We start from the raw sequence: 26,140 nt of genomic DNA, 5'->3' as shown, positions 1-26,140 counted from the left end.
AATTTTAGCATCTCTGAAATAAATTATCTATATAGCAGCTATATTTGTGGAACTAAAACACAGTCCCAAATGACAGGCTAACCAAAATCTGATTTTTGAAAGGACATTACTAAACTATAGATCTCCTTATAACATGAAACTAGACAACTAAGTCATGGAGCTTGCTCTAGAATAAAAGTGTGCTTGAAAATCCATGATTACATGCATCAAGTAAAGCATGCAAATACCTTACTTTGCTTTAATTAACAGTGTAACTAGCTATCCTATGAAATAGGAAGAAGTACAGAAGAAATTAAAAATATGCATCTATCAAACAAATATGTAAAAGAGGGACAAACTTACTAAGGGAGTCCAAAAAAGAAAAAACCCCATATTTCAGAATTAATTTACTTCTATTTGCTGTGACCAACCTGGGAAACCATTCTACAAAACAACTCAAGTAAGGCTACTTGCTTTCCTCCAGCTGAGCACTTGGCATGGCATTCTTGGCACCACAAATTCCATCTGTAAATCTCAGTAAGATTTTTGGCAGCAGGAACAGAACTATTTCTACCTTTCTTTTATCACACTGGACAACCCAGAGCTGTTATGGTTCCGTGTCCCTGGAAAAGCTGGAGAAGGTTTTTTGATGTATTACATTACACAAGGATAAATAAGATTAAAGATCTTATTATATATCTGGAAACAAAACAAGTGTTTCTATCAAGTTGTATTCCCTTCCCCCATTGTCCCACAGCAACAAATATTTTTAACTTCAATCTGTTAGTTACATCCTGTTTATAAACACACAGTTCTCTTACCAATATCTCATTTACTCTAGTTCATTCTCTTGGTGATATTTTTTCATTTATCCCCTTTCAAAAGTTAAAATATCATGATGCCAGATTCCATTATCAAGGAGGAATTAATGTTGTAGATTACAGTCACTTTATTTACACCTACAATTACTACCCACACAAGTGTCATCTTGCTTTTAGTTTCAACACATCTTCCAATGAAGCATACATGCTGTCATTTATCAAGTTACTCTCCTGCCCTTTTCTCCTTTCTTAGTCTGTGACATCTACATTTGCAAGTCAGCCTGATATCCTTTTATCCACATCTCCAAGTGTTAGGCACAGAGAAGCAGCCACATGGATATCTAGCCCATTCCACTTGCATCAGCAGCCTTGTCAGTAGTTCTCACCAGTAACTGACAATTCCGGCTTTGATGCCAATCTTTGAATACACCATTGTTTGAAATAACCACCTTGCTTTTCCCTTACAACTCTTCCCACAGTATGAGATTTCAGGTCTAAATGAGAACACAGAGGGTGTACAATACATATTGATTAAAAAATAGGATGGCTGAAATAAATCTATCCCTTACATGTGGATATTTTCTCTTTTTAAAGTTATACAAAAAGTTACAATAGTAGACATTTAAATATTTGGTAAATGTCAGAGTTCACTTATTCTGTTAATGCAAGCTGACTGGACAGCTCGCTTAACAAAGCTCCACTGGCTTTTAGTAGACCTGTATTGGTGAATCCTTGCTAAAAATTAATTTCCATCTAAAAGCCATCTGAAAGCACATCTTATGCATGTTAGAGTAAAACTGAACTCTAAATCTGACAATTCTGTAAGAAAATACATTACTTTTATGTGAAGGAATATGTTTGTAAGAATCTCAATTAAAAAAAAAAAAATTTCCATTAATACTTCAGTCAAGTCTTAAGGAGAGACCACAATCTAAATTACACAAAGACATCTGATGAAATAAATGTTGAAGAAGAAAAAGTCATGCTATTGAAGTCCAAAGCTCTAATTAAAAATATTAAAGCATTTTAAACCATACCAAGTTTGATAAATGATTCCAAGAAATTCTTATCTACTTTTATGAACTCTCATCTTATACTTAGAAGTTACTTTCTGCATGTAAACTATAGTAAACTATAGTTTGGGCTTGTAAACCTGTCTGTAATTTAGGTTGTCCAAAAATTCCTATTATAATAACCTGTTGCAATTTCTTTTAAATTTGCCAAACTGTAACAGTTTAAGCTGAAACTGTCCATGCTGTATATATTCCGCAGGCTGATTTTGGCATGGAAAATTTCAGCTGAATTATTTTGGCTGGCTCTGAAAACAAAGCAAAGTATTATACATATTATTTCAATTAATAAAGAATTCTGATATGCATGCATTAGAGTAAGATTGAAACACAGAAAAAATTTGTTTTGAAATGTCCTTTCAGCTGTTCTCATGAAGATACATTTACCCCAATCATAGAGCTCTAAGAACATGCAGTTTGATAAAAACTTGCTGCAGCTATATAGCTGAAAAACTCTGAAATCCCCCTGAAATGCATGAACCTCCCACAGCTTAGGGTAGGCTCAATTGCAAATGAGCCATTTTATCCCAAGCAAGAGTTCCCTTCAGGCCACAACCACAGAGCTGAAATTGGGCAGCCTATAATAACAGTGGCTAACCTGCTCAGGCTACAGCAAGATAAACCAGAACTGTAGAAGTGCAGCTTGTCCCTCTTGTGCCTTCAGAGGTGAATTTCCTGGCAGCAAATAAGGAGGGAGCTCTCTGCTATTACTGCAGAAGGAACAATCTGCAAGGGAACCAACAACATAATTCTTCTAGAACTTAAACCTAAAATACAAACTGTAGATCATGAGCTACTGCAAGCTGATGCACATAAATCTGTGCTGTAGAAAAGATTATCTAGATAGTATTCCATTATTTCCTTTAGTAGAAATAAAGTCCCAGTGGACTGTGCATGTATAATTAAAACCAAAATGTACTTTGCACCCTTTGTTTCCTAGTGTAGGCTAATAATTGTGTCCTTGTGAAATATATTTAAAACAGATAATATTTCTCTCCATGTCAGGGACTTTTTTCTTTTCCCCCCAAGACTGACAATTCAGTCCCTCGCTGGCTATTGTATTTGCAGGAACCCTCACGGCAGGGAGGAATGATGCATCTGACTCCATGTTCTCAGAAGGCTAATTTATTACTTTATAATAGTATATTATGTCAAAGAATACTAAACTGTACTATAGTAGAGAATACAGAAAGGATACTTACTGAATGCTAAAAAGATAGTAATGAAAACTCGTGACTCTCTCCAGAGTCCCGACACAGCTTGGCACTGATTGGCCAAAGAGACAAAACAACGCACACCAGAATCCAATAAGACAATCACCTTTGCGTAAACAATCTCCAAACACATTCCACATGAGCACAACACAGGAAAAGCAAATGAGATAAGAATTGTTTTCCTTTTCTCTGAGGCTTCTCAGCTTCCCAGGAGAAAAATCCTGGGCGAAGGGATTTTTTCAGAGAATGTGAATGCCACATCTGGCAGCTACAATAGCACCAGCACCTAAGATCAGTGAAACTAATGGCATTACTGACTGAAATGCGCAGCATAGAGGGCCACAACTGTCTTCACCCAAACTCATCACCTCCTTTGTTATAAGAGAATTCAGTGCCAAAAGTAATGAATTAGAAAATAGTTATAATTTATTTTAGTTTTAATCTTTAATCATCAGAGCATTTGCTCAAGCAGGGATGGACTTGAACATGTTGGTGTGTGTGTTGAGAAAGCATGCAAAATAATTATTTTCATAGTAATTCCTTTTGTGCATTTTGGTCATTGAAATTCCATGGGTCAGCAAAAACCCCATTGAATATTGTTGCTTTTGCCATATGAAAATTGCTCTGGTATTTTATATGCTTCTTTGTATGATAAATATGACATACTGACCCTTAATTTTATATTTTTGTACATATAATAAAAAATGCATTCATATTAGTGTTTACTGGTGAAGAGTTACAGCTATAAAGTTCTTCCAGTGAACAGAAATTTTATCATCTGATCTCTTCCTATTCATATTCAAATCTTCTGTAATCATTCCAACAATCTTCTGCTTTTCTGGCTGAACATTATTCCTTTTGTCTCCCAAAATGAAATTATTTATGACACTTAAATATTGGTTCTCTAAACCAAGGGTAGATGATATAATCTGCAATAACTACAGCATAGGGAGACAGGAATCCATGTTTACATTTTCAAACCTCTCAGACTGCTTAACAGCTGCCAAAATACTCACCTTCTCTAGGTCTCACTTTTTTATATGTCGAGGGGGATATTCTTATCTTTGTTATCCTAAATTTTTTATATGTTATTCTGTAAAATGCTTTAGAGAAAAAATGGTCAGTGAGAGGAGGACAAAAATTTTTAGCTGTTAGGCAGGTTACCATAGTACCACAGAGTTTTCCGCTCCTTCAACAATGGCTCTCATTGAGCTCAATAGTTCCTCATTCTCTGAAAAATTAACTTAGATATCTAAAGAATTAAAAATAACTAGTCCTGAACTCTGTATTTTAATATGTAAAATTATAGCTATAAAATGCTGTTAATAAACACAGATTACACATACAGGAGTTATACTTTGTGCTTGGGGAAAAATCAAGCGTTTGTTTAGATTCACTATTTACTTTTCTGTCAGTGGAATAAAAGAAGCACTTTACAAACATAAAACATTTCAAGGTGAAAGTAGCTGCAAGAAAGCACAGAGGGTATACAGAGGTGAAATGGAACAAGGTGTAACCAGGACACAGGAGGGGAGGGGACTTGTAACCTTCACGCTCAACCCATATTTACAATATAGGGTGGCTAAGTTTCTCTAACGACAATCTGATTAAAAGTGAGAACAGAAATGTTATAATGCATTAAAGATATATCCAAAAAATGTATTATTCAAGATGTGCTGTTGCTTACACAGAGTTATTGGTTTTCAAGCGACGTACAGAAAGTTTTCAAACACTTTCAGACTTGTTTCAGAAATCACTAGCCTGAACTCCTGGTACCATCCAATTATTGATTAAACCCTGAAACAGCCAAATGTAATTAAATGTCAAAAAGAAAATTATATTGTTTTATACTTCCCTTAAAACTAAGGTCATTCTTTTTCATTAAGTCTGTAAAAGAAAATTAATTATCTTATTTTCTAAGATAATGTGTTGTTTTTTAATTTTATGACATACAGCAATATTTCATAAATAATTTTTGTTTTATAAAACAAATGGAACTACTTCCTTAGCCAAAATCTCTCCTCTGAGGATAGCTAGCCCATACCAGAAGAAAAAAGCCAATATAAAATAAGTAATGCCTCAAAATTAAGTAACATCATACAAGTTAGCTGCTAAGCTCTGGGCTAAAATTCTTAGTGAGATTCAGCAGTGGGAATGACTGAGAAATTTATTCTCTTGCATCTGAAGTTTTGCTTCTGAAATTTCCAATTCTGCTGATGCCTGAATTAATCTTTTATTTTTATGTTACATTCTATGTTCCTAATATAGTGCTTCTGCACAAACTGAAAGTTCTTTTTACTGAAGTCAGCAGTATTTTTATACTTCTGATGCCACTTTCTATTTTAATTAAAATCGCACAGGAAAATTATATCAGCAACTGACACATCTTTCTTATAATGAGTAAGTAATCTAGAGAAGCATCATTTTTGTTACAGATGTGGGCTAGCAACACTAATAAATTTTTCAATGATAATTTTATTATTTTAGGATTTTGTTGATAACTAAACACATGCTACTCTAACACACACGTTGGGGATTTATTTGGAAAAGCATTCTTCACTGGTCTAAGGAATCACACCTGTGCAGCTTCCTAAACAATGTGCTGAGTTTGAGAACTGTGCTCAAATTAATGAAATACATGTACCAGACAAGCAGAATTTCTGCTCTCTGAGGTTTCTCCAGCCTAGACAGCAGTCAAAGCAGCTTGAGTTGTCTCTTTTCCTCTTTTTGTTTCAACATAGTTGCAGTCTCTGCTTTGGGTGTGGAATATCAAAAGCAAAAAAACCTGAAAACACAAAGCTACCCTGTCACCTATCCCAAACCAAGAAAAATGGCACCCCTTCTGCTACAGAAACAATCTGTGTCTTGGATCCTTGTCAGTTATCTTCTTATTTCAAGATATTTAAGAATCATAGAATACCAGACTGGAAGTGGGACACCAAGGATCACCCGGTCCAACATTTTTTTGCAAAGACGACCCAGCACTGTGTCCAGCTGGATCTTAAAAGCTTCCAAAGTTGCAGAATCCACACTTCCCTGAGGAGATATTCCAACTGCCAATTGTTATAACTGAGAAAAATTTTCCTGTTGTGTCCAATTGGAATATCTCCAGGAGTAACTTCTACCCATTACCCCTCCTCCTTCCCATGTGATTCCTTGTAAACCTCCATCTTCTCTGTAGCAACCCTTTAAACACTGGAACATAGGATCCTTCAAGGCCGTCAAGGCTGAGCAAACCCAGTTCCCTCAGCCACTCCTCACGTGTCAGGCTTCCCGGCCCTGTGATTGCCTTTGTGGCCTTCCTTTGGACCTCTCCAGCCTGTCCACATCTCCGTTGTCCCCCAGGGGCCAAAACTGGACACAGATTTGCAGGTGTGGCCACAGTGTGGGGTGGGATAAGCACTTTATCTCTGCTGGTGTGGCCCTTGTTGGAGCCACTCAGGATCTGCTCCCTTTCTGTGCTGCAGGAGCACTCTGGGCACTCAGATGGAGCTGAGTCCACCAGGAGTGCCAGGCTCCTTCCCACAGAGCTGCCCCCCAGCTGGGTAGACCCCAGCCTGTGCTGCACTCCTGGACTGAGGTTTTGCTTTTCCAGGTGCAAAACCTTACACTTCACTGTATTCTCATCAGCCCACTATTCCAGCTTATCCAGGTTTTTCTGCAGGGTGGCTCTCCCTTCGCAAGCATCCGCTTCCTCAACCAGTATATTATTATTGGAAAACTGCACCAGCATTGATCCCATCTTCTAGATCACTCTGAAAAATAAACAGTGTTGGGCCCAGTATCAATCTCTGGGAACACCCCTTGTACCAGGCTGTCAGATTGACAACTGCCCTGGGTCAGCCAGGTCCCCACCCACCTATGGACCCCTTGTCAATGCCACAACACAACACCTTCTGCAGAAGAGGCTGTGGGAAGCAATACTGAGAGCCTTGGAGAAATCCAGGCAAGCAGTGTCCACCGCTCACCCAACAGCAACTAAGAAGGTTAATGTGTCATAGAAGGCAAGCAGGTATGTTAAGCACAATTTGCCCTTGGGGAATCTATGCTGGCTCCTCCCAGTCATGTGCTTCACCTGACACGTGATAGCCCCCAGGAGGATTCATTCCTAAACATTCCCAGCGGCTGAAGTAAAATGGATGTCTCTGTATTTTCCTGGATCCTCCTTTAAGCTCTTCTCGTAGGTGGGGGTGACATGAGCCTTCTACCAGTCTCCTGCAACATTCCTTGAGCTACACGACTTCCCAAAGATTATGGAGAGTGGTCTCACAATGATATGATCCAGCTGTCTTGACCCCTTGGGGGGATATCATCAGAGCCCCTCGAGTCATATGGGTCAAGCTCCAGCAACAGCTCAAACATAACTCTGCCTTCACTGACAGCAGATCTGTGCTCACATCAGCCTGGGTTTTTGTTCCCGACATCTGGGGCCCAGCAGTGATGGTAAGCACAGAGGTGAAGAAACTGTTGAGAACTTCTACCTTTTCAGAGCTGTTGGTGACTGATTCACCTTTCCTGTTTAATAGCAGACCAGTATTTTTTTCTGTTTCTGTTTATGTCCCTGAAGAAGGCTTGCTTGTGGTTTTTAACATCTCTGGCTAATTTCAGTTAAAGCTGAGCTTCTGCCATTTAAACCAAACCTCTGCACACCCTGACAATGTCCTTGTAGCTCTCAGTGGTTATTTACCCATTAAGAAGATAATACATGATTAACAAACATAACTTCTGCCATTCCATCCTGAGCACTTGTTACAATTTGAGAATTTACAATGTTCAGGCTTTAGACATGCTTTTGAAGAACTCAGGTGGGATCTTCCACGTGAGACTGACTTTTCTGCCTTGAAATCTATGAATGAGTTCATAGTATATCTGCTTCTGTCCAGGAGAAAGTCCTTGAGAAACAGGACTATGATTGAACTAACTAGGTTTTCCCCTGTAATGAAAACCTCTTTTTCCCTGTGAACCTAGATAAGTCTTGAAATGCATTGGGCAGCTCTCTGTGTTTTCTCAGATCACCATTAGTCTTCTGTAAAAAATTAAGGTGGGGTTTGGTTATTTGTTTCTTTTTTTTCTTTACAGATCATACCTCTCATAAGGGGTCCTGAATTTCCTTTTCACACATCTTTTCTAACGTATAATTTTTTTACCACATCAAGCTTACCCTTGTACACTGAATTTATGTTACCTAAGTATCACACTCCCCACCTTAAGTTTTCTCCGAAAATACCTGTTTAACTGCATTCCAACCCAGATATCATGTTATCTTTCTAGTCAGACTAAACTGAATCTATTTATTTTTATCTAACTATTCTTGTCTTCAAGGCATACCAGTTTCTGGGTACAGCTCTACTGAGAACTAATCACACTGGACCGCTGATGGCATGACAGAAGGGCTAACTTGTAATTTAAGCAATTTCCATAAGAAGTCAAGCAAACCCATGTAATTCCTAAGGAATAAGAGAGAAAGGAAAGACAGCCATGTCAAACTTAATCCACACTTTTACCAAGGACTAAAGTGGTTAAGTTTTAAAAAGCCATCCTGGACCAGAAGGTCCTTCATCAGGTTAAGAGGTACTGATGCATGTCTCCAGCAGAGCAAAGTGCATAGAGAAAACAAAATGAAGGAAAAAAGCTGATTTGCCAGTAAGTGTGATTATCTTCAGAGGTGTTTTTTCCTGTGCAGATTCATACCTGTTGAATCTTTCCCTTGTACATTAAGTTCCATTAGACATGGTGAAGGGGCCTATGGCTGGGCTTATAGAGGGTTTACCATGCTTGCTGTAGAAATAGATAAAACATAAACACACTTGGGCAAAACCATTAATAATGTGAGCATATATACAGACAGTTTATCTATAACACCCTTCAACTTCTGATTATTTTTCTTATCTGTAGAGAATGTGAACATTTTTGTATAAAAATAAAATTTAAATGTAAGAGAAAAATGCTATTAATGCTATTATGTTTAATTGCACTATATTAATTAATATTTTACAGATAGCTGATTTAAGCCCTGTTATCTCTATGGGTCTTAATTCTGAATTTTCAATGGGATGAAAGTCTTAATTCTTGACTAAGCTTAAAATACAAACCCACACTTAAAAAAAATTTACCAAGGTGAATAAAATGTATTCCTCTCAGTGCATGCTCTTAAAACACAATATGTGCTTTGAGACATTTCTCATTGATGCTTTAGGTGAAACCTCTTTCATGTTTATATATTCAACTAGTTGCAAAAACCTTCTGTGACTAACAATATTTGTAACATGTTACACATTACGTGGCTGTAAAATTCTGACTAGATTTCTGATCTTTTGTCAGATTTTAGTAGTAACTTATCTTGAATGTTGGACCATAAGTGGTTCTTAATAAATAAAGAAATTAATAAAAGGAGAAATTCAAATTGCTCAGCTCTTTGTATTTCTTTGTATTTCTAAGTGCTTCTCCCAAGTTTAAAGTATACATCTCAGATAATGTGTTGACTAAATTCCTGAGGACAGAAACACTTCAGTGGAGAGGTAAGGGAGAGGATATGTTTTGGGCCTCACAGTGACACCAATCAGAAGATATCAGCTCTGCAAAAAAGAAGTCATCTTAAGAAGTCAACCTAACTGAAATCTGGAAATTCAAGGGGGACAACACAAAGAAGAGAAGCTAACTTTGGCTACTCAAAAATCCTATTTGTAACAACTACTTTGGAATACCAGTCAGTTTCTGCCTTCTGCAGAGAAAAATATGGCCTTCTTCAACATGAAATCAAAGGGTGAGTTTATCTTCTGTCATGTAAAAAAGCATTTATCTGCTAATTTTTCTTGTAAAAGTTTGGATATCCCACAATCATGCAGTTAAAGGAAACCTTCAGGTTAAAGTGTTTGCTTACTTTAAAAGTACTTTTTCCATTTGCTTTACTTTCCATTAGTGGTTTAGAAGGCAGTAAGTCTTTGACACTGAATTACCTTGGGTAGTTTTACACTTCTTCCCTGCATAAATATGCAACAAATGCTTTTGCTAAGATACGGCTTATGGAATTGTAACATTTTAAAAGGAAAAATGAAATCAATCTGATTTGTATATTACTAGCCATTCTGCTTCACCCAGTTGTAGTGAATGAAATCTAAATCACTGTGTTTGGTGAACATGTACTTCCTAGAAGAGGTTTCACTTGTCTTGATTTGAAGATATTAATATCGGACTAACCATTGGGACAAACTACTCACAAGTTGGACTTGTCTTCACTGTTAAAAATGCAGTTATTTTCTCTTTGAAAAGACTGGTCTCAGCTTCTGGCTGACATTCTCCTACTAAGGAGTTTTTAATATGTGATAGTGATACCTGGACACTAAAAGTCATCTTTTGCTTTTTCTCCAGTCTTCATACTAGATCAAGCAGCAGGTTGCTTTGATACAGTATCCTATCTCCAGCAGTGGCTAAAAGCAGATACATAAAAGAAATGTGAATAGGGCTGCAATACATGTTAAAATCTTGGATATTCTTCTTATTTCCACCCCCTACTTTGCAAGGTCTTTCCTAAGATGAAAAAGATTTTATTTTTTTAAACACCCTCCACTGGGTTTCTCTTCTAAGACTGCATTGTGTTGACTATATTTTGAACTCATACAAAACTACCACCTCTACAATATCCTTGGCAAGGAGTTCCACAGCTTAACTTTATTCTACATCTAGAACCATCTGTGTTTATTTGGAATAACAAGGCTTACTAGACCAAGTTAAAAATCAGGCCACCAAAATTTTGTGCAATTGCTGTGCCCATTTTACTGCTATGGTACACAGAAGTAACTTGTTTCTACATAATATTTTCGTGCTCATCCATCATGAGATTGTCTAACCATTTCTTGCTAAAGTCTCCTAACAATTCTGATTGAACTGGCTATGGAAACTAGCCAGTTCAATCAGATACTTTCAGAAGTAAGGAATTTACAGAATATAGTCCTCCAAGCTTTAGTTTTAACATACATTTTAGTTGCTTACAGGCATACCACACCTTCCTTTGACCATGGTGCATCAGAATGCCAAAAGTTCTCAAACAATCCAAACAATTCATTGTGACTGCTTTTTTGGTCAATTCCTTACAAATTCTATCACCAGTGATTTTACATTATTGTTTTATATTTTTATATTCCTGTGCAATGCCTGAAGCACTTAGAACACTGCACCCTGTTCAGTAATTCTATGCCAACAAGTACTCCCAACAGTTAGCTGTTCCTCATCTATTTTATAAATCCTCTATTGATATCATATAGTGTTATTTTAAATGAAAATATGCAGCACTAAATCAAATACATAAATCTCTACAATCACCCTCAACAGGCTTGTAATGGCCATGAATTATTACATCAGGCTTGTCTGAAAAAACTTGTTTTCCATAAAATCATTTGCACTCGATAAATTATACTCACTGTTAGCTCGTCAACAACAGAACAATATTTATGCTTCCTGCTGTTTCACTGAAGTTGGATTTCAAGCTATGTGACCAATAGCCACCTATTTGGTTTTTAAGATTAGAACTCATTAGCAGTGTTTCAGCACAATGACATATGCCCAGTTATCCCAAAATTCACAGAACTGGCGAAAACTTCCTCACCAGTAATTCTTGTTTGTTTGTAGGGTACAAGTTATCCAACTCTACTCATGCCACAATGATTATTCTTAGTAGGTATTGCTTAATATGCTCCTCACTTAATAGACTGGAAAGTACCCCACAGTTCTCACATGACATGATTACATCACTTGCTTCTTTGTAAATGCAGAAGAGGAATTGAATTTAAAACTGTCTTGGTTATCATTTGCCATATTAGCATTTCCATCCACGGAAGGGTCTGTAACACAAGTGGTATTTATTCGTTCTTAACACATTAAGTTATACATATTATTTGCTATAATGCTTTCATCCATTTTTCTTTGCCTTGACAGTCTTAGCCTTTTTTATAATTTTTAACACTTTACAATTTCTCATTTTGTAACGATTTCCTACTTCTGACCACACACTTCTGTTTTGTTTATTTTTAAATGCTGTTTTTACTGGTGAGCAGATTGGTTCCTAGAATTTTTCACAAACATCAAGTTATGAAATTGTGGGATTTTGGCTAATTGAATCTCAAAGACATACAACTTTTCATTCACCTTTTTTTTTCCCCAATAATTTTACTCCTTGGTTCTCTTAACACTGAGATTTTTAACCTTTTCAATTCATCAGTAGTATAAAGCAAGGAAGTATTGGTCGAGTCCATTCTCTGTTAATCAATACTGAACAAAATTAGGTCACGATTCTTGGTTTCTAGGCAACCACTTCCAATTCATTTACTTAATTTGTCTGTATCTATTCTAATGAGGTCTAAAATAGATTGACTGCTGTTTGGGACTGCATCTTTAGTATAATCTACACTTTTTACACAGGCCAGTGACGATTAGCTACACATGCCCCACAAACTGAACTTCGCCAAAAACTTCTTCTCTTCAACCATGAGAATCTATTATTTAAATATATATTAATGAATAAAATAGTGGTGAAAAAAAAAATTAATCTCCAGATGTCAGGAAGAAGTCAAGTTCTCAAATAACAAGCCAGTGCATAGTCTCATGTTCTTTGGCTTGCAAGTAAGAACAGAAATTTATTCCTAGAAAAGCATGTCTTGTTTCTAATTCATAAAACAATGAAAAACATTTAAACAGCCTTTCACAAATCACTATACATCAAGTTAGTCTTCTTCCTGTTGTCTGCCTCTGACATCCACTTCAACCCTTCTACAACTATTGCCAAAACACCATTCACCAACCTCATCCTTCCACCTAACTGCTTTCCTTCCTTTTTCTCTGACTTGGGTACCACATAACCAGCTGATGTTTAGCCTCTCTAATCCCTATCAGTAAATCACTTATCATGCAAACAGCTCTTATGCTTCCGGAAAACCCTTCCAGGAATCTCCATTTAACTCAACTACCTTGCACTACTTCCAAAGGTATTTGGATATTGTTTCATTTTTTCAGAGAGAAGCGTAATAACTAATAGCCACCACATCTCACAGAGCAAAGTCTAAACCTCTTACTCAGACTGTTTTTACCATTTATGTAAAAATTACCACGTGACTTGCAGGCAATCCAGGAAAACCCTACATGCGGACCTTTGTCAGACAAGTAGGCAGAAGCAGCTGCTGAGGCCATTACCTAGCCATCTTGCAACCCAGCCAGGTGCTCAAACCATTATTTAACAATGAAGCAACAGAAAGAGAAAGCCGTTGCCTGTTATCCATTTGCTCAGTGGATAACAGGAACTCTCTCCTGAGTCTCTGATATTACCCTTTCCTGTGAAACCTTTGTTGTGAAGCCAAAGTCCAATCTGAATTTCTAATACAAGAAAATAATAATCCTAAACACAGTGAAATTTTAAGAACATACGATACTAACTTTAAAAGCCATCTGTTTGTTACAGACAAAAACTACAAATTACTTCCTAATTTATTACAGTGAATACTTAAAGTTGGGTTGGAATAAGCTCAGGCTTTCATAAGCCTGAGTTTTGAAATTTAATTAAGCCTAGGTCTAGCAGCTCTAGAATAGACTAGGCTTTGTCAGATACCTATGTTTTGGCATGATTTCATATATGTGATTGTTTCTGGCAGTGTCAAGGTCACCAACTCATGTTTGCAAAGCAGAAGAAGTGTTCCCTGTTTTATTGGGGGACTCCATGTCACAGCCTTAGAATAGTGTCAGAGATAGTTTTTCCTATACAAAGTTTTCCACCTGTTATAGACAGGTGCAGAAACAGAAACCAAGTTACTTTTCCATTCCAAGATCAGTTATTTAGAATAAAAACATGAACATCAATTTGTTAGAATCATAGAGTTAGTTTTAGTTGGAAGAAAAAAAGGCATTTAATCCAACCCCAATTTAATTCAGAAGGCTCCAGGAAGCCAATATAAAACTTAGCAGACAAGTTTGATATGTTACCACATTAAAATTTTCATAAGCACTTCAGAACATAGCCATTAATCTTCTGTGTTGAGTGTAGTGTTAGCCATAGGCTGATCTGACTTAATTACTGCCTGATGAAGGAACTGGCTTCTACAAAAACAAATTACAGTAAATCCTATACGCTGGAAACAGATATAGAACATAACACTTTCATTTGTCGTTACAATACGGTTTAGTTTTTTCCTCCCTACACACACGGATATCCATTTGCTGCTAACATAACTGTACAATCATGCAGGCATTTCCACACGAGTAATAGCAGACATTCTCACGCACTTCAGTATCTTGGCTGTTCAACATTGTACAACATGCAAGCACACACACTAAAGAGTAAGAAAATTAAAAAGTCAATTAAATTGTTATAATTACCATCAGTACTATTCTAAAACTAACTTTTAAATCACATGACTTTTTATCATCACATATTTTTGCCTACAATTACTGTACTTACAATTATCTACCTTGATCCAAGACTGCTGATTTATGCAGAGAAAGGTCTCCCTCATGTGGAAATCTGCCTACCAACTGTAAAATAAAAACAGTGTCTTTTTCTTAATAAAGGTTCTATTGCTTAGAGTTGCAGATTCATTTGGGGAAAGTATCACTTAGTATATTTTTTTACAATGTTTTCATTCTTTGGAGCTATCATTACAGTGTGAAAGAAAAAAACACATTAATAAGACAGAATCACAAGAATTTCCAACATGTATAAAAAGATGGCAAAATATTGTAAGCAAAAGAATGTAAGGGAAATCAATCTAGGCAAAATTCATAGGTTTTGGGATAATCTTGTATCTATCAGTTTTCTCAGCTTTCCATTCTGGCCATACTGAATACAGTTCAAGATGTTCCCATACACGTGACATCCATGTACTCTGCCTTTTCATGGCCCAGCAGAACTGTGGCCTAAAGTTGTAACTGAATAGAAGATTTAGATTTAACTTAACTGTGTGGTCTGGTCAGACTATACAGTTAATCTGTTTTCCCTACAAATAGTTATGATTCTTCATATCTAGCTGGTGCAGTTCAAAGGTAAGTCCATTCAGATTTTCAATTTCAGAAACTAATAAAGTTCATTTTTAACTCCCCAGTTTCAATGCTTTAAAAGAAAAAAAAAAGGCAAAAAACAAAGTTTCTCACTTTGAAAAACACCCACAAATTGTGAGAACAATCCCAATTTTAGTTTTTTTCCCCTAAAATAAATGGACAGCTTTGACTCAGAGTGAATGATACCAGTTTTCTTTTGCTGAAAAAAATCTTTTGAGTTGACCAGGCACATTTTCTTGTCTCATTGTTGAACAATAAGCTGTAAACCCCTACCATATTTACAATAGCAGTTTAAATGTCTAAAATGTATTGGCTAGTAAATAAAATTTATAAGCTGTTTATACCACGCCGTAATAATAAAACCACAGTAAGATATGATACCTAAGAAAAGTGCACTTTTAGCAGCGCACTTTTAACAGATTAACAGCTTTATTTGGATGGTGCAGAGTTGGCTTGTAAGACTACTTTTTCCTGCTTTTGCAGAAAACCTGCAGAATAACTCCTTGATTACTTTCACAGTCTCACAGCTGAAATCATTAAATCCATTGCACTTTTCTGTAGCATCTCTTGCCTGCCACACCGGAAAGGAACAGGAAAAATTTGAATTGGCTTTTGGCATTCCTGTCAGGGATATCTTATTTCCTTCCTTCCTTATTTGTATCTCAAAATACTTAAGAAACCAACTGAAGACATTATAATTGCTCAAGTACATATTTCAATGCCTGTGTTGATATAATTTGGGATACAAAGACCTGATTTGTGGTCATCAACAGAAAGAGTGGTGGAATAAGTGAAAAAGTCACTGATTTTGGCTGATTTTTTCTTTTTTAGTCATACTTTGTAAGTATATAAATGGTACAAAAATTTAACATGCATCAGAATTAGGTATAAAAGTACCACACAAACATCTCTGCTGTAAAGGTATCTGGGGCATTTCAAGAGAACCTATAAAGGTTCTCAGTCTTGAAATTTGTCAGGTAGCTGGACTGAATTCAACCAATGACAAAACCAAACACACTTTGTATCCATCAGAGACACTGGTGAACCATCAAGACAACAGAGAATAGAGAATAAGAATGAATCTGTTTCCTTTATTGCTGGTTGTATTCTTTCTATCCCCTTCAGTTTTAAAATTAATTCACAACATACAATTTAAGTGCATCTCTTAAAAGAAAAACATGGCATTAACTCCTCATGTTGATTAGTATTAATTAGTTTTATTTCATAAAAAATTTTAAAAATTACCATCCAATTTCCTCAGCTTCTGCACATCTCAGATTTTTTTTCCCTGATGTTGAATTTTGTAATCCTATGAACTTTTGTTTTAAAAGTCACATTTTTATTTATACAATTTTAAAAATCATCAAAAAAATGACCTAGTTTTCCTAGAGTGATACATAGTTAAAATGTGAAACACACTGACATTTCCAGCTGATTCCATACTTATGTGCCATTACAAAAGAATCATAACTTCACTGAACACACAATCCCTTACTCAATAGGAAAGCTCTCTGGCTTGGTTTACGCTCCAAGAAATTTTGTAGCATATCCATTCCATCCAAAGATCCTCCAGGTTTCAAAATGAGGTTTCTGTATTTCATCCCAGCCTAACAGAAGGTAAAGCAGAATGTTAGTGCTTCTTATTTTGCCCACGGCCTCTTTTTCTGTATTTGTTGTAAATTTAAAAATCTATTCATGATAAAACAACTTTACTTGTTCCAGATTTTCCTGTTACCAAATTAGGATATACCAGGATAGGTCAGAAGTATAATTTATATCTGCTGGAAGAACTCAAGAGAGCAGAAATTTGATGAGTTCTGAAGAAATTATTTTTCTTGTGGTTTTACCCTGGTTTTGAAGCTATAATCACAACTTGACTAAGGACATTCTATAAAGTGTAACAAACACACAACCTCCTCAAAATCTTCAGTGAAGGATTACCCCTGTGATTCATAGGCAGGAAAAGGGAGCTCAACATCCTTTCTCTAACTGATGATTTCTCTTCCTTTAATCTTTATTTAGATAACACAGATGATACTTCAGAGATAAAATAGGCAATAACACTGTGGAATGGCATGGCACTCACACCCATACCCATATAATATATACAGTTGTACATATCATACATACAAACACATCTAATACACCTACTATAGTATCTTAAAGAAAATGAGGTTTAACTCAGATTTTAATTTAAGGAAGAAACATTATTGCTTCAGAAAGAGTAGATTCCTTTAAAAAAATTAATGAAGTTTCTGAGAAAACAAGTAATGAGGAGTTTCTTAACAAGAAGTTGCATTTTAAGGAACGTATAGATCTGGAGAATTCTGGGCTTCTGAGACATGACTACAAACGAGAAAATGTAATTTTGCACGTGCATTTCCCAAATGCTTCTGATACGGAAGAAGACAATGTTCTTCCTTTTAAGCAGTGTATATATACATATACAATTCTCCCACAACTCAATAAAAATACATTGCTTCATCATGACTTGTTGGGGGCTAGGAATTTTCCTTTTGTTTCTTCCTCTCATGGAATTTTGTCCCATATGTTGCTAGGAAACATAACTACCAATACTTAAGAAAACAAAAGAGGTAGCTGTACATCACAACAATCCATTGAAATGGCCCTGTCTGGGGGCGGGTTACATCTGTCAACACAGAGAAAAGGTGAGGGGACCCCGGAGGCTTGGGGCTGGGCTTTTGGTCAGTCTGGTCTCAGGATTCGTGGGAGAAGGGAGTTGTTTGCTGTTTTCCCTGCTGCCTAACTACTTCGACCTGAAGCATGAGGACTGGCTCCCGCTGGACCCTCTGCCACCTCGCGCTGCCACGGCCACTCCTGCGTGGGGGACTCTGAGATCCCCGACTACTGTAGTCTTCCTGCACTGCAAGTCTGTTTAATTTTTTGTTTGTTTGTTCCTCGGCCATTTGGTGGGGGGTCTGGAGCCAACGTGTGGAGTGCCTCAGTACGGGCCACCTCTGCATGGGAGCCTGGCAATTGTGACCAGCTGCCAGTCATGACTCCACAGGCCAAGCCGCCATGACTGTGTGGTCCCAGAGCCCCGCCACAGCGCCCCCTGCAGCTGCGGGGGAATCACCGCAGCCCCTGCCCGCCGGGAGCCAGCAGCGCCCCTGCTGGCTGTGACCAGAACTGCACCCAAGGGGAAATTGAAGCTTCAGGGAGGAGACTTTATTGGGTTTTCTGGTTTGTTTGTTGTTACTGTTTGTCTGCCTTGCTATGCACAGACATACCAGTAAAGAACTGTTATTCCTTTCTCATATCTTTGCCTGAAAGCCCCTTAATTTCAAATTTCCAATAATTTGGAGGGAAGGGGGTCATGTTCTCCATTCCAAGGGAGGTTCCTGCCTTCCTTGGTGGACAACAGTCTTTCAAACCAAGACATGACTGTACTGTAAAAACAAGCAAAGTTTTTAAGTGATGGGCTTCTATGACTTAATTAAACTACAATTTGCATTGTCTGAATTACAGCTGGAAAAATCTAGAATAAAGTAAAAATAAATTTTAAAAAATCATTGAAGTATTGTTAACACTTCACTATTTTTGTTAGTTTGCTGAACATCAGCAGCAAATGAATATATTGTTCCTTATAGTTTACAACTATTTTTGAGTAGACTTGAGTCTTTGCTGTTGTCCCTTCAGAGCCAGAATACTGCCCAGTTCTAGGGAGACCAGATGTTAGTTCAGATAATGTGCAAGAATTGAGGAGCTACCAATTAAGTTAGAGTTAATTGTTTGTGTAAGAATTTTAATACATTAAATTTCTGAAATCAGATTGTATAACTGTGGCTCAAAACAGGAGGAGAGGTTTAATTCAAAGAGGAAGAAGTAAGCCAAATTTCTATAAGGCCTAGTCATAATACTGTAACCATTTTCCTTTTCTGCTGTTCAGAAGACTAGTCTAAATCTAGATATAATGAAGTATGAGTAACTACAAGAGACATACTGGTATCTAGCATTTGTTTATTAAAAAATGTTTGTCCCGTCCTGTGGGATTCTATCACACTTATTTGGGTTTAAAGATAACTAATTTGCAAAGATACCATTGAAGAGGGATAGAAAAATTATCTCCACAGCTATCCCTCATGTTACATCAGCAATCATACAAAGTGTTCGTCTGCACATATGCCAGAGGGCAAGTGACACACATAAATAATCATCTTTCTGCCTCACTTCTTAACCTAGATAGCAGGCTTCACAATAAAAGAGGCACTAGCTGTCTTTCAGCTGTTCCACAAAAATATTCACTTTTAGCATAATCAATTTATTCTCAAAGCCTCCCATACATAGGCAAGGAAAACAAAAATTCACATTAAAAAATCAGACTAAAAGATATCCCTTAGGAGAAGTAAATGTAACAGAGCCATTTTGCCAAAATATAGCTTAGGATTTTGACTATACAGACTTCAATCAGACTTTTGAGACTAGAGAGTAAAATTGATGGAACAGAAGTGTGATGGCACTGGAGGGATATGGACATGCCAGAACAAAAAACTGACACAAGGTTCCACAAGTTTGGCAACAGCACCCTTAACCATCGTTCCCAAATGCTAGCAGTTATAAAAGCCAGCAAGTCTGACCCTCCTGAAATACCATTTTTAAGATCCATATGAACAACATTCCATTAAAAGTTATTTTATTTATTCATTTAACTTGATACTTCTTCTCTAGTGCTCTTATTTATGAGTGACAATATTCCCAATGAATAAGCAGGTATGCTTATTCTCATGTGTACCTGTCACGAATCCCTAGCCCTTCAAGGTTAATCTTAACCTCCAAACCCTATGTCACTTCTTCTGTCAAACTGTGAAGTTGGCTGCTTTTCTTCAGAAAACACCTTTTGGGTTTTGTTGGGTTAACCACTGCCTCACTTTCACAGTCCAACGCCATCCCAATTCTCTTTCAACTCCCCTCTTTGTCCAGATCAAAAGATCAAAACCTGATCTTATTTACTCTCTCCATCCTCTAGAGGGATGGACAGTTCTAGAAGTTCTGGTTGCTGTGATAAGTACAGGGAGGAAAGAAGGCAAATTCCAGGAGAGGAAAAGGACTGCCATGTATTTTCTACTCTTTCCTTTATTTCTCTCTTGTGTACTTCTATCAAAAGAAAGAACTAGTGCTGGCAGCTGAATCAAGAACACAGTTAAGAAGATCAAGAAACCCAAATTTTCTCTCATGACAGAACTCATCTATCTCATCCTCAGCACCTCACCTCAAGTCTAATGCTCTCTAATAAACTCTGAAAAACACCACTAGAATTGGCAGGACTACTAATCACATCACTAATTACCTTTTTTCTCTGCTGGAGGCGGAAGAGGATGGAGAATTACTCTAGGGAAAAAAGACCCAGTAAATCTAGAACTTCTTAATGACTTGGACTTCAAAATAGACCAGGGATTTAAACTGAAGATGAAACAACTTTCACATTACTCTCTATTGTGACAGAGAAAGCGCAAAATAAATTCAGTTTTCTAAATAGTAACTACATAAAAGGACCACGTAGTTGAGTTATGCAGAATGTAATGGAAATGTAAAAGAAACAGAGCACCACTATCATACAGGTTTCACAGCAGATGAATATGCAGCTGCTCTTGCAATGGAGGAATGTTTTTTTATTCAGAAGGCATTAGACAAGGCAATACAGAATCTCAAAAGTACTACAGTATTAAATATCTGGTGATTTAAGAATTGCATTAAAATTCAAGTGCTCTTGGAAATTTTAAGATGGTTTTCTTAAAGTTACTTTTACACCTTTTTTGTTGTTGATCTGAACTCAACAGGTACAGAAGTAGTACTTGAGACGTTATACTTCGGGATCATGATGGCAATAAATGTGGTTTCAGAGACAAAGTGCAACAGAAGAGTTTATCAAAAAGTATTCATCACCTACCTTTGGATTCATGATTCCTTCTTGCTTAAAGCAGCTATAGAAGATATCCATGGAAAACACTTCACTCCACAGGTATCCATAGTATTGACCGTCATAACCACCTGCCAAATGTCCAAAAGTAGCTGGCATGTTTGTTCCTTGAAAAGTAGATTAACATCAAGTTACTGAAATCAAATTCAGTTATTTCTTTGATGCATACAGTACTTCAACAATAAATTAATAAGGAATTTATATCACTACTTTGAAACTTTTAGCATAAAGGGTCTGAATATGCCTCAAATTACTGAATATACTTTGTTGAAAACAAAGTAAACTCAATTTCTCATTTTAGGCTACTTGTACATCCAATACAGATGTGACAGAACATCTCAAGTGGAATTCACATCATGTCACTCTGAAATATATCCTGCAAAAGGCTAAGTTTTATATTTACCTTCAGAATTTTCCTTCGGAAGAGATCATTAAGATCATCCTAAATTTAAAAATAATTATTTCAGCTTCATGAAGTAGATTATTCCATAAACAGCCCTGTTTTTTGTATGCCAAGCATTACTGTAAAAGAGAGGCATGTTAAACCAAACACTTGGGCATGCTGTATAAAATCTTCATACTGACATACCTGGAGTGGCAGGAATTCCTAGAATTTCCATACAGTATTTAGCATATTCATCTGCTGGGTCAACAGACAGCTTTGTATGCAGTGCCTGGTCAACTTTGCTCAAAACAATCTGACGGAGGGTTAGAAGGCCTAATTGGGTAAAAACATTTAATTAACCAGCATCAAAATTACTGGAGTTTTATTTGCATCTTTCCTTCAAAGATCTCAACATGCATGCTAAATTATTAGAATTCTGGAGTTACATCATTTCCATCTGAATTACTCTACTTACAAAGAGTTAAGAAGCATAGTTTTAATAAAGGAATTATCATGCTAAGCCCCCTCTTTTCAATATTACTTTCCTCATAGATCAAAACTAAAATAAAGCAGATATTTTAAAAGCAAATTTTAATTTAAGCTGTTTTTAAGAAGCTACAAGATATGAACCCTTACTCAAATAAAATGCTTATGCAGCTAGAGTCTGTGCAAGCCGCAAGGACACAGACTTCTTGTTCGGGATAGGGAAGCAGTATGAAATAAACAGGAGTAGCTTAAGGATGAAATGGTAGCATAAATGGGAAGCTCTGATTACAAGAATAAAGAGATGAGAGTGATAGAATAATAAAGGCATGATAGGTAATGACGTGTGATTACAGTCTTAGTTTGGAGATACGTATAAGGTCTACCGTAATGCTGTCTGGGATATGTTATGTCTGTTCAGTAAATTTGCAAGTAACTTTCATATCTGTTAAGTGTGGCATGCAAATCAAGTGTAGACGACACATGTAGGTACACTGTGTCTTGCACAGTGCCTGTTCTGGAGTACATTTAAGATTAAAAAAACCACAAAAGCCAAACCTGACTACACCAGACTACCCCCTTCCACCTATCACACGCACCACCAATTTTAAATGAAAAAAGCTTACAGATAAAAATTTACATGGATAGGAAAGGTATTTTAGTCCTGGAGGTGGCCTGGAAAATCAGAGCTGCTACTGTTCCTGTAAAGAGTTCTATATGTCATCATAACCTTTTTTTAGTGGGGCTCCCACACAGATAAACTTAGAAAGACAGTGGTAAGTGTACACACGGGAGAAATTTAATAGGCTTCTTATGTATGTGAGCTTTTAAAATTACATACTTTTATACATATACTGTGGGGAGCAAACGCAGAGAGATACCTGTATTAGCAAGCCTAGAGGCAGCAAGTTTCTCCAGGAGAGCGTCTCCAACATGGGTTGCGTCTTTATAGTGTCTTGACATCTGTTGTAGTGGTTCTTTTTCCCACACCCAGTTCTCAAACATTTGTGAAGGTACCTCTACAAAGTCTGTTTCCACATTAGTTCCACTAAACCTTGCAAAATCAGTCTAGGGGGAAAAAAAGCCGTTGAATTAAATTAAAATAGAAGCCAATATTTTTAGCAGAATATAATATTTCAGATATCAAAATTTCAGTTTAAATCACAGGAAAAGGAATCATTTGAACAGACCAATAATAATAATAGCAATAATTTAAAAATGAAATTTAAAGAAAGGAGGAAAAAAATCAGACATAAGACTATTATCAAGGAGTAAAGTAGAGTACTCAGTAGTTATATACTGCATTATCTACTGGTACAGAACAGTACTTCAATTTTTTTTGTATTACCAATTTTTACCTTTAAGGTTATGACAGCAATACAAACATTTTCATGCTATCCTGTGACAATGATATAATTTTGTACATTATTATAGACTTTTGTTGTATTTCTCCAATGTAAAATAATAAACTCCAACTACACACTTTAAAAAGTTTATTTTATTGCAGTCTACCACACTGATTCACAGACTTTACTTAACCAACTTATTCTATTAAGCTTTGCCCTATTTGTCATCATTTGTAATATATGTGGTTAACACACAGCACTTTTTTAGTCATTAACAGACTGACATAAATAAATCCTAGCAACCTTATCCATAAAAAGTTTTCAAATCTGACACTTTGATAAAAGAATCTTTTTCTGAAAGCCAAATACCCTAGAACTTTTTTAAATTTTAGTATCAACAATAACTTCATGTTTAAGAAGGTCCTCCAATACCAATTTTGAGGAAAAATTTGTACAGTTAAGAATCTTCACTAAAATATACTCTAAATCCAAATATTTCTGAGAAGTCACCTCTGAAAGACAGTTGTTCAAATACACAGAAAATATTTCGTTTCATAGAATCATAGCATCATAAAGGTTGGAAAATACTTTTAAGATTATCAGGTACAACCACCAACCCAGCATCACCACCCTGTTCAGCATTAAGCTGTTAACCTATGTCCTCAAGTACCATATCCACACATTTTTTGAATGCTACCAGGGATGTTGACTCCACCACTTCCCTGGGCAAACAATTTCAAAGATTTACAACTCTTTCAGAGGAAAAAAAAAAATTACTAATATCCAATCCAAACCTTTCCAAGTGCAACTTGAGCCATTTCCTCTTGTCCTGTCATTGATCGCCTGGGTGAAGAAGCTGGCCTCTGCTGGCTACAGTCTCTTTTCAAGAAGTTGTAAAGAGCAGTAAGGTCCCCCTGAGCCTCCTTTTCTTCAGGCTAAACACACAGGACTTCAGCCACTCCTCACAGGACTTGTGCTCCAGCCCCTGCCCCAGCCCCACTGCCCTTCTCTGCACTCTCTCCAGCTCCTCAGTGTCTTTCCTGCAGTGAGGGCCCAGCACTGGACACAGCACTGGAGCTGAGGCCTCACCAGTGCACAGTACAGGGGACACTCCCTGCCCTGGCCCTGCTGCCACACCATTGCTGCTCCAGGCCAGGATGCCATTGGCCTTCTTGGCCACCTGGGCACTCCCTGGCTCATGTTCAGCTGCTGTCACCAGCCCCCCCAGGTCCTTTCCAGCCACTCTGTCCCAGCCTGTGGCACTGCCTGGGGTTGTTGTGACCCAAGGGCAGCACCCAGCACTGGGCCTTGTTGGATCTCACACCACTGGCCTCAGCCGTGATCCAGCCTGTCCAGATCCCTCTGCAGAGCCTTCCTACCACCACTTCACCCTTATCTTGTAATAAGTCTATCTCCTCCTGCCAGCCCAATTTTATTTTTTTTTCCTTCTCATCAACATACTAACAAAACATTTTAAGCACTAAAAGAAAAAGAATTCTCTGTTGTCCTCTCTAAGAGCTGTTGATATTCTTACAGTCCATCCTTTGCTGAAGGATGGGAAATAGATCTTTACAGGACTGCAGGCTTTTGAACTTAGTTTCTTGCAGGGTTACCAAAAAAATCATTTATAATACAGGACATAACCTTGAACTGACATCTGTGTCACATGCATGTGTCTTCCTCTCATGTCTTCAGAAGAACAACACAAAAGGAGTAAAACTTTCCTCTACACTTGCAGGCTGCTCAAATCCATAGTTGTAGGCTGGCCCTTTTTTCTGTCCTTGCTGAATAGCAGCTCTGAAGAAAAGCTAGGAAGCACCAGCTTCAGGGAAGAAATAATGATAGAAATGGCTACAGCAAAAAGCAAGTGGCCTTCAGATATCTTCATTTACCCATACCAAGTGCACTACACTAAAAAAAAAAAAAACACCAAGACATTTGGTACAAGTTACTTCAAGAGCACTCCCTGAACAACACCAACAAATTCCCTCCCTGCCCTGATCTCACTCTCCAACAGTATATCTCACTTTTCCAGTATATTACATAATCAGACCTTTACCAGCAGCTCACAAATCCCTCCCAGTCTCATCCTTGCGTAGCATTTAACTGCAAAGTCTTAACATGCTTAAACAAATCATCACATGAAACAAGACAGTGCTTGGTACACACAAATTCCAGAGGACAGGATGTTCTTATGTGGGACTAGCAATTTCGCACACATGCAAATAGCTATTTACATTCAACACCAGAGAAGTGAGCAAGGCAGCTGGGCACAACAGAAAACACCAGAGCAGTGTGAGAGACAGGCCTCTGATCTGTGTGCAATTCCAGAGCAACTAAAGTACACATGCATTGGAATGGTTGGCTTCTGCTGTTCTGAAAGGACTCCAAAACACTGAGGCACATTCTCACTGGCTGTCAAAATATTGCAGTCAGTTTTGTACTGTTCTATACCAATGCCAAATGTGTTACATTTATAAACACCTTCTATACTGCCTAGGTTTTATTCCTCAGTTTTTGATATCACAAACACCTATCACAGGGTTGATAAAATAATAATTGTATTTCTACCTTTAAGATGATTCAAAAATACCTAAGCAATTATTAACTCTGGATTTAATACATGGATTTCTGTGATGTTGTTTCTTTATTCTGTAGTCCCAGTCTCTAGGATCATGGTCAAGAATTAAAATCTAATGTAGGTAATTTTTCCTTGACCTTATTATTTTGTATTTGTTTATACAGAAGACAAAGGAAGTGCTACACAAAATCTGAACTTGCAATTAACTATGTGAATTTTTTTGTGTATGAATACTGACACTCATCTCTTTCTGAAATATAAAATTTTCATTAGGCAAACAATAAATT

At 37.1% G+C, this 26,140-nt stretch overlaps 1 protein-coding gene across 2 annotated transcripts in view; it reads right to left on the bottom strand.

Moving 5' to 3' along the window:
• Window positions 1–26,140, bottom strand: part of NLN (neurolysin) — a 59,999-nt gene that overhangs the window by 6,737 nt on the left and 27,122 nt on the right. The window contains exons 10-14 of one of the 2 annotated variants that reach the window (XR_005953397.1): window positions 22,808–22,994; window positions 21,648–21,776; window positions 21,029–21,165; window positions 16,616–16,727; window positions 14,525–14,598 (exon numbers count right to left, since the gene is read on the bottom strand). Coding sequence is in view for 1 of the 2 variants with exons in the window: in XM_041414598.1 (XP_041270532.1) it covers window positions 16,593–16,727; window positions 21,029–21,165; window positions 21,648–21,776; window positions 22,808–22,994 (588 nt within the window). In the remaining variant the exon portion in view is untranslated. Of the gene's footprint in view, window positions 1–14,524; window positions 14,599–16,197; window positions 16,728–21,028; window positions 21,166–21,647; window positions 21,777–22,807; window positions 22,995–26,140 lie in introns of those variants that run through there. The other variant, XM_041414598.1, reaches the window with a different exon arrangement.

Source organism: Onychostruthus taczanowskii, unplaced genomic scaffold (assembly GCF_017590055.1).
Source record: "Onychostruthus taczanowskii isolate IOZ18803 unplaced genomic scaffold, ASM1759005v1 scaffold46, whole genome shotgun sequence".
Lineage (NCBI taxonomy): Eukaryota > Metazoa > Chordata > Aves > Passeriformes > Passeridae > Onychostruthus > Onychostruthus taczanowskii.
Note: the sequence above shows the minus strand (reverse complement) of the source record. Positions and strands in the feature narration are given on the sequence as shown.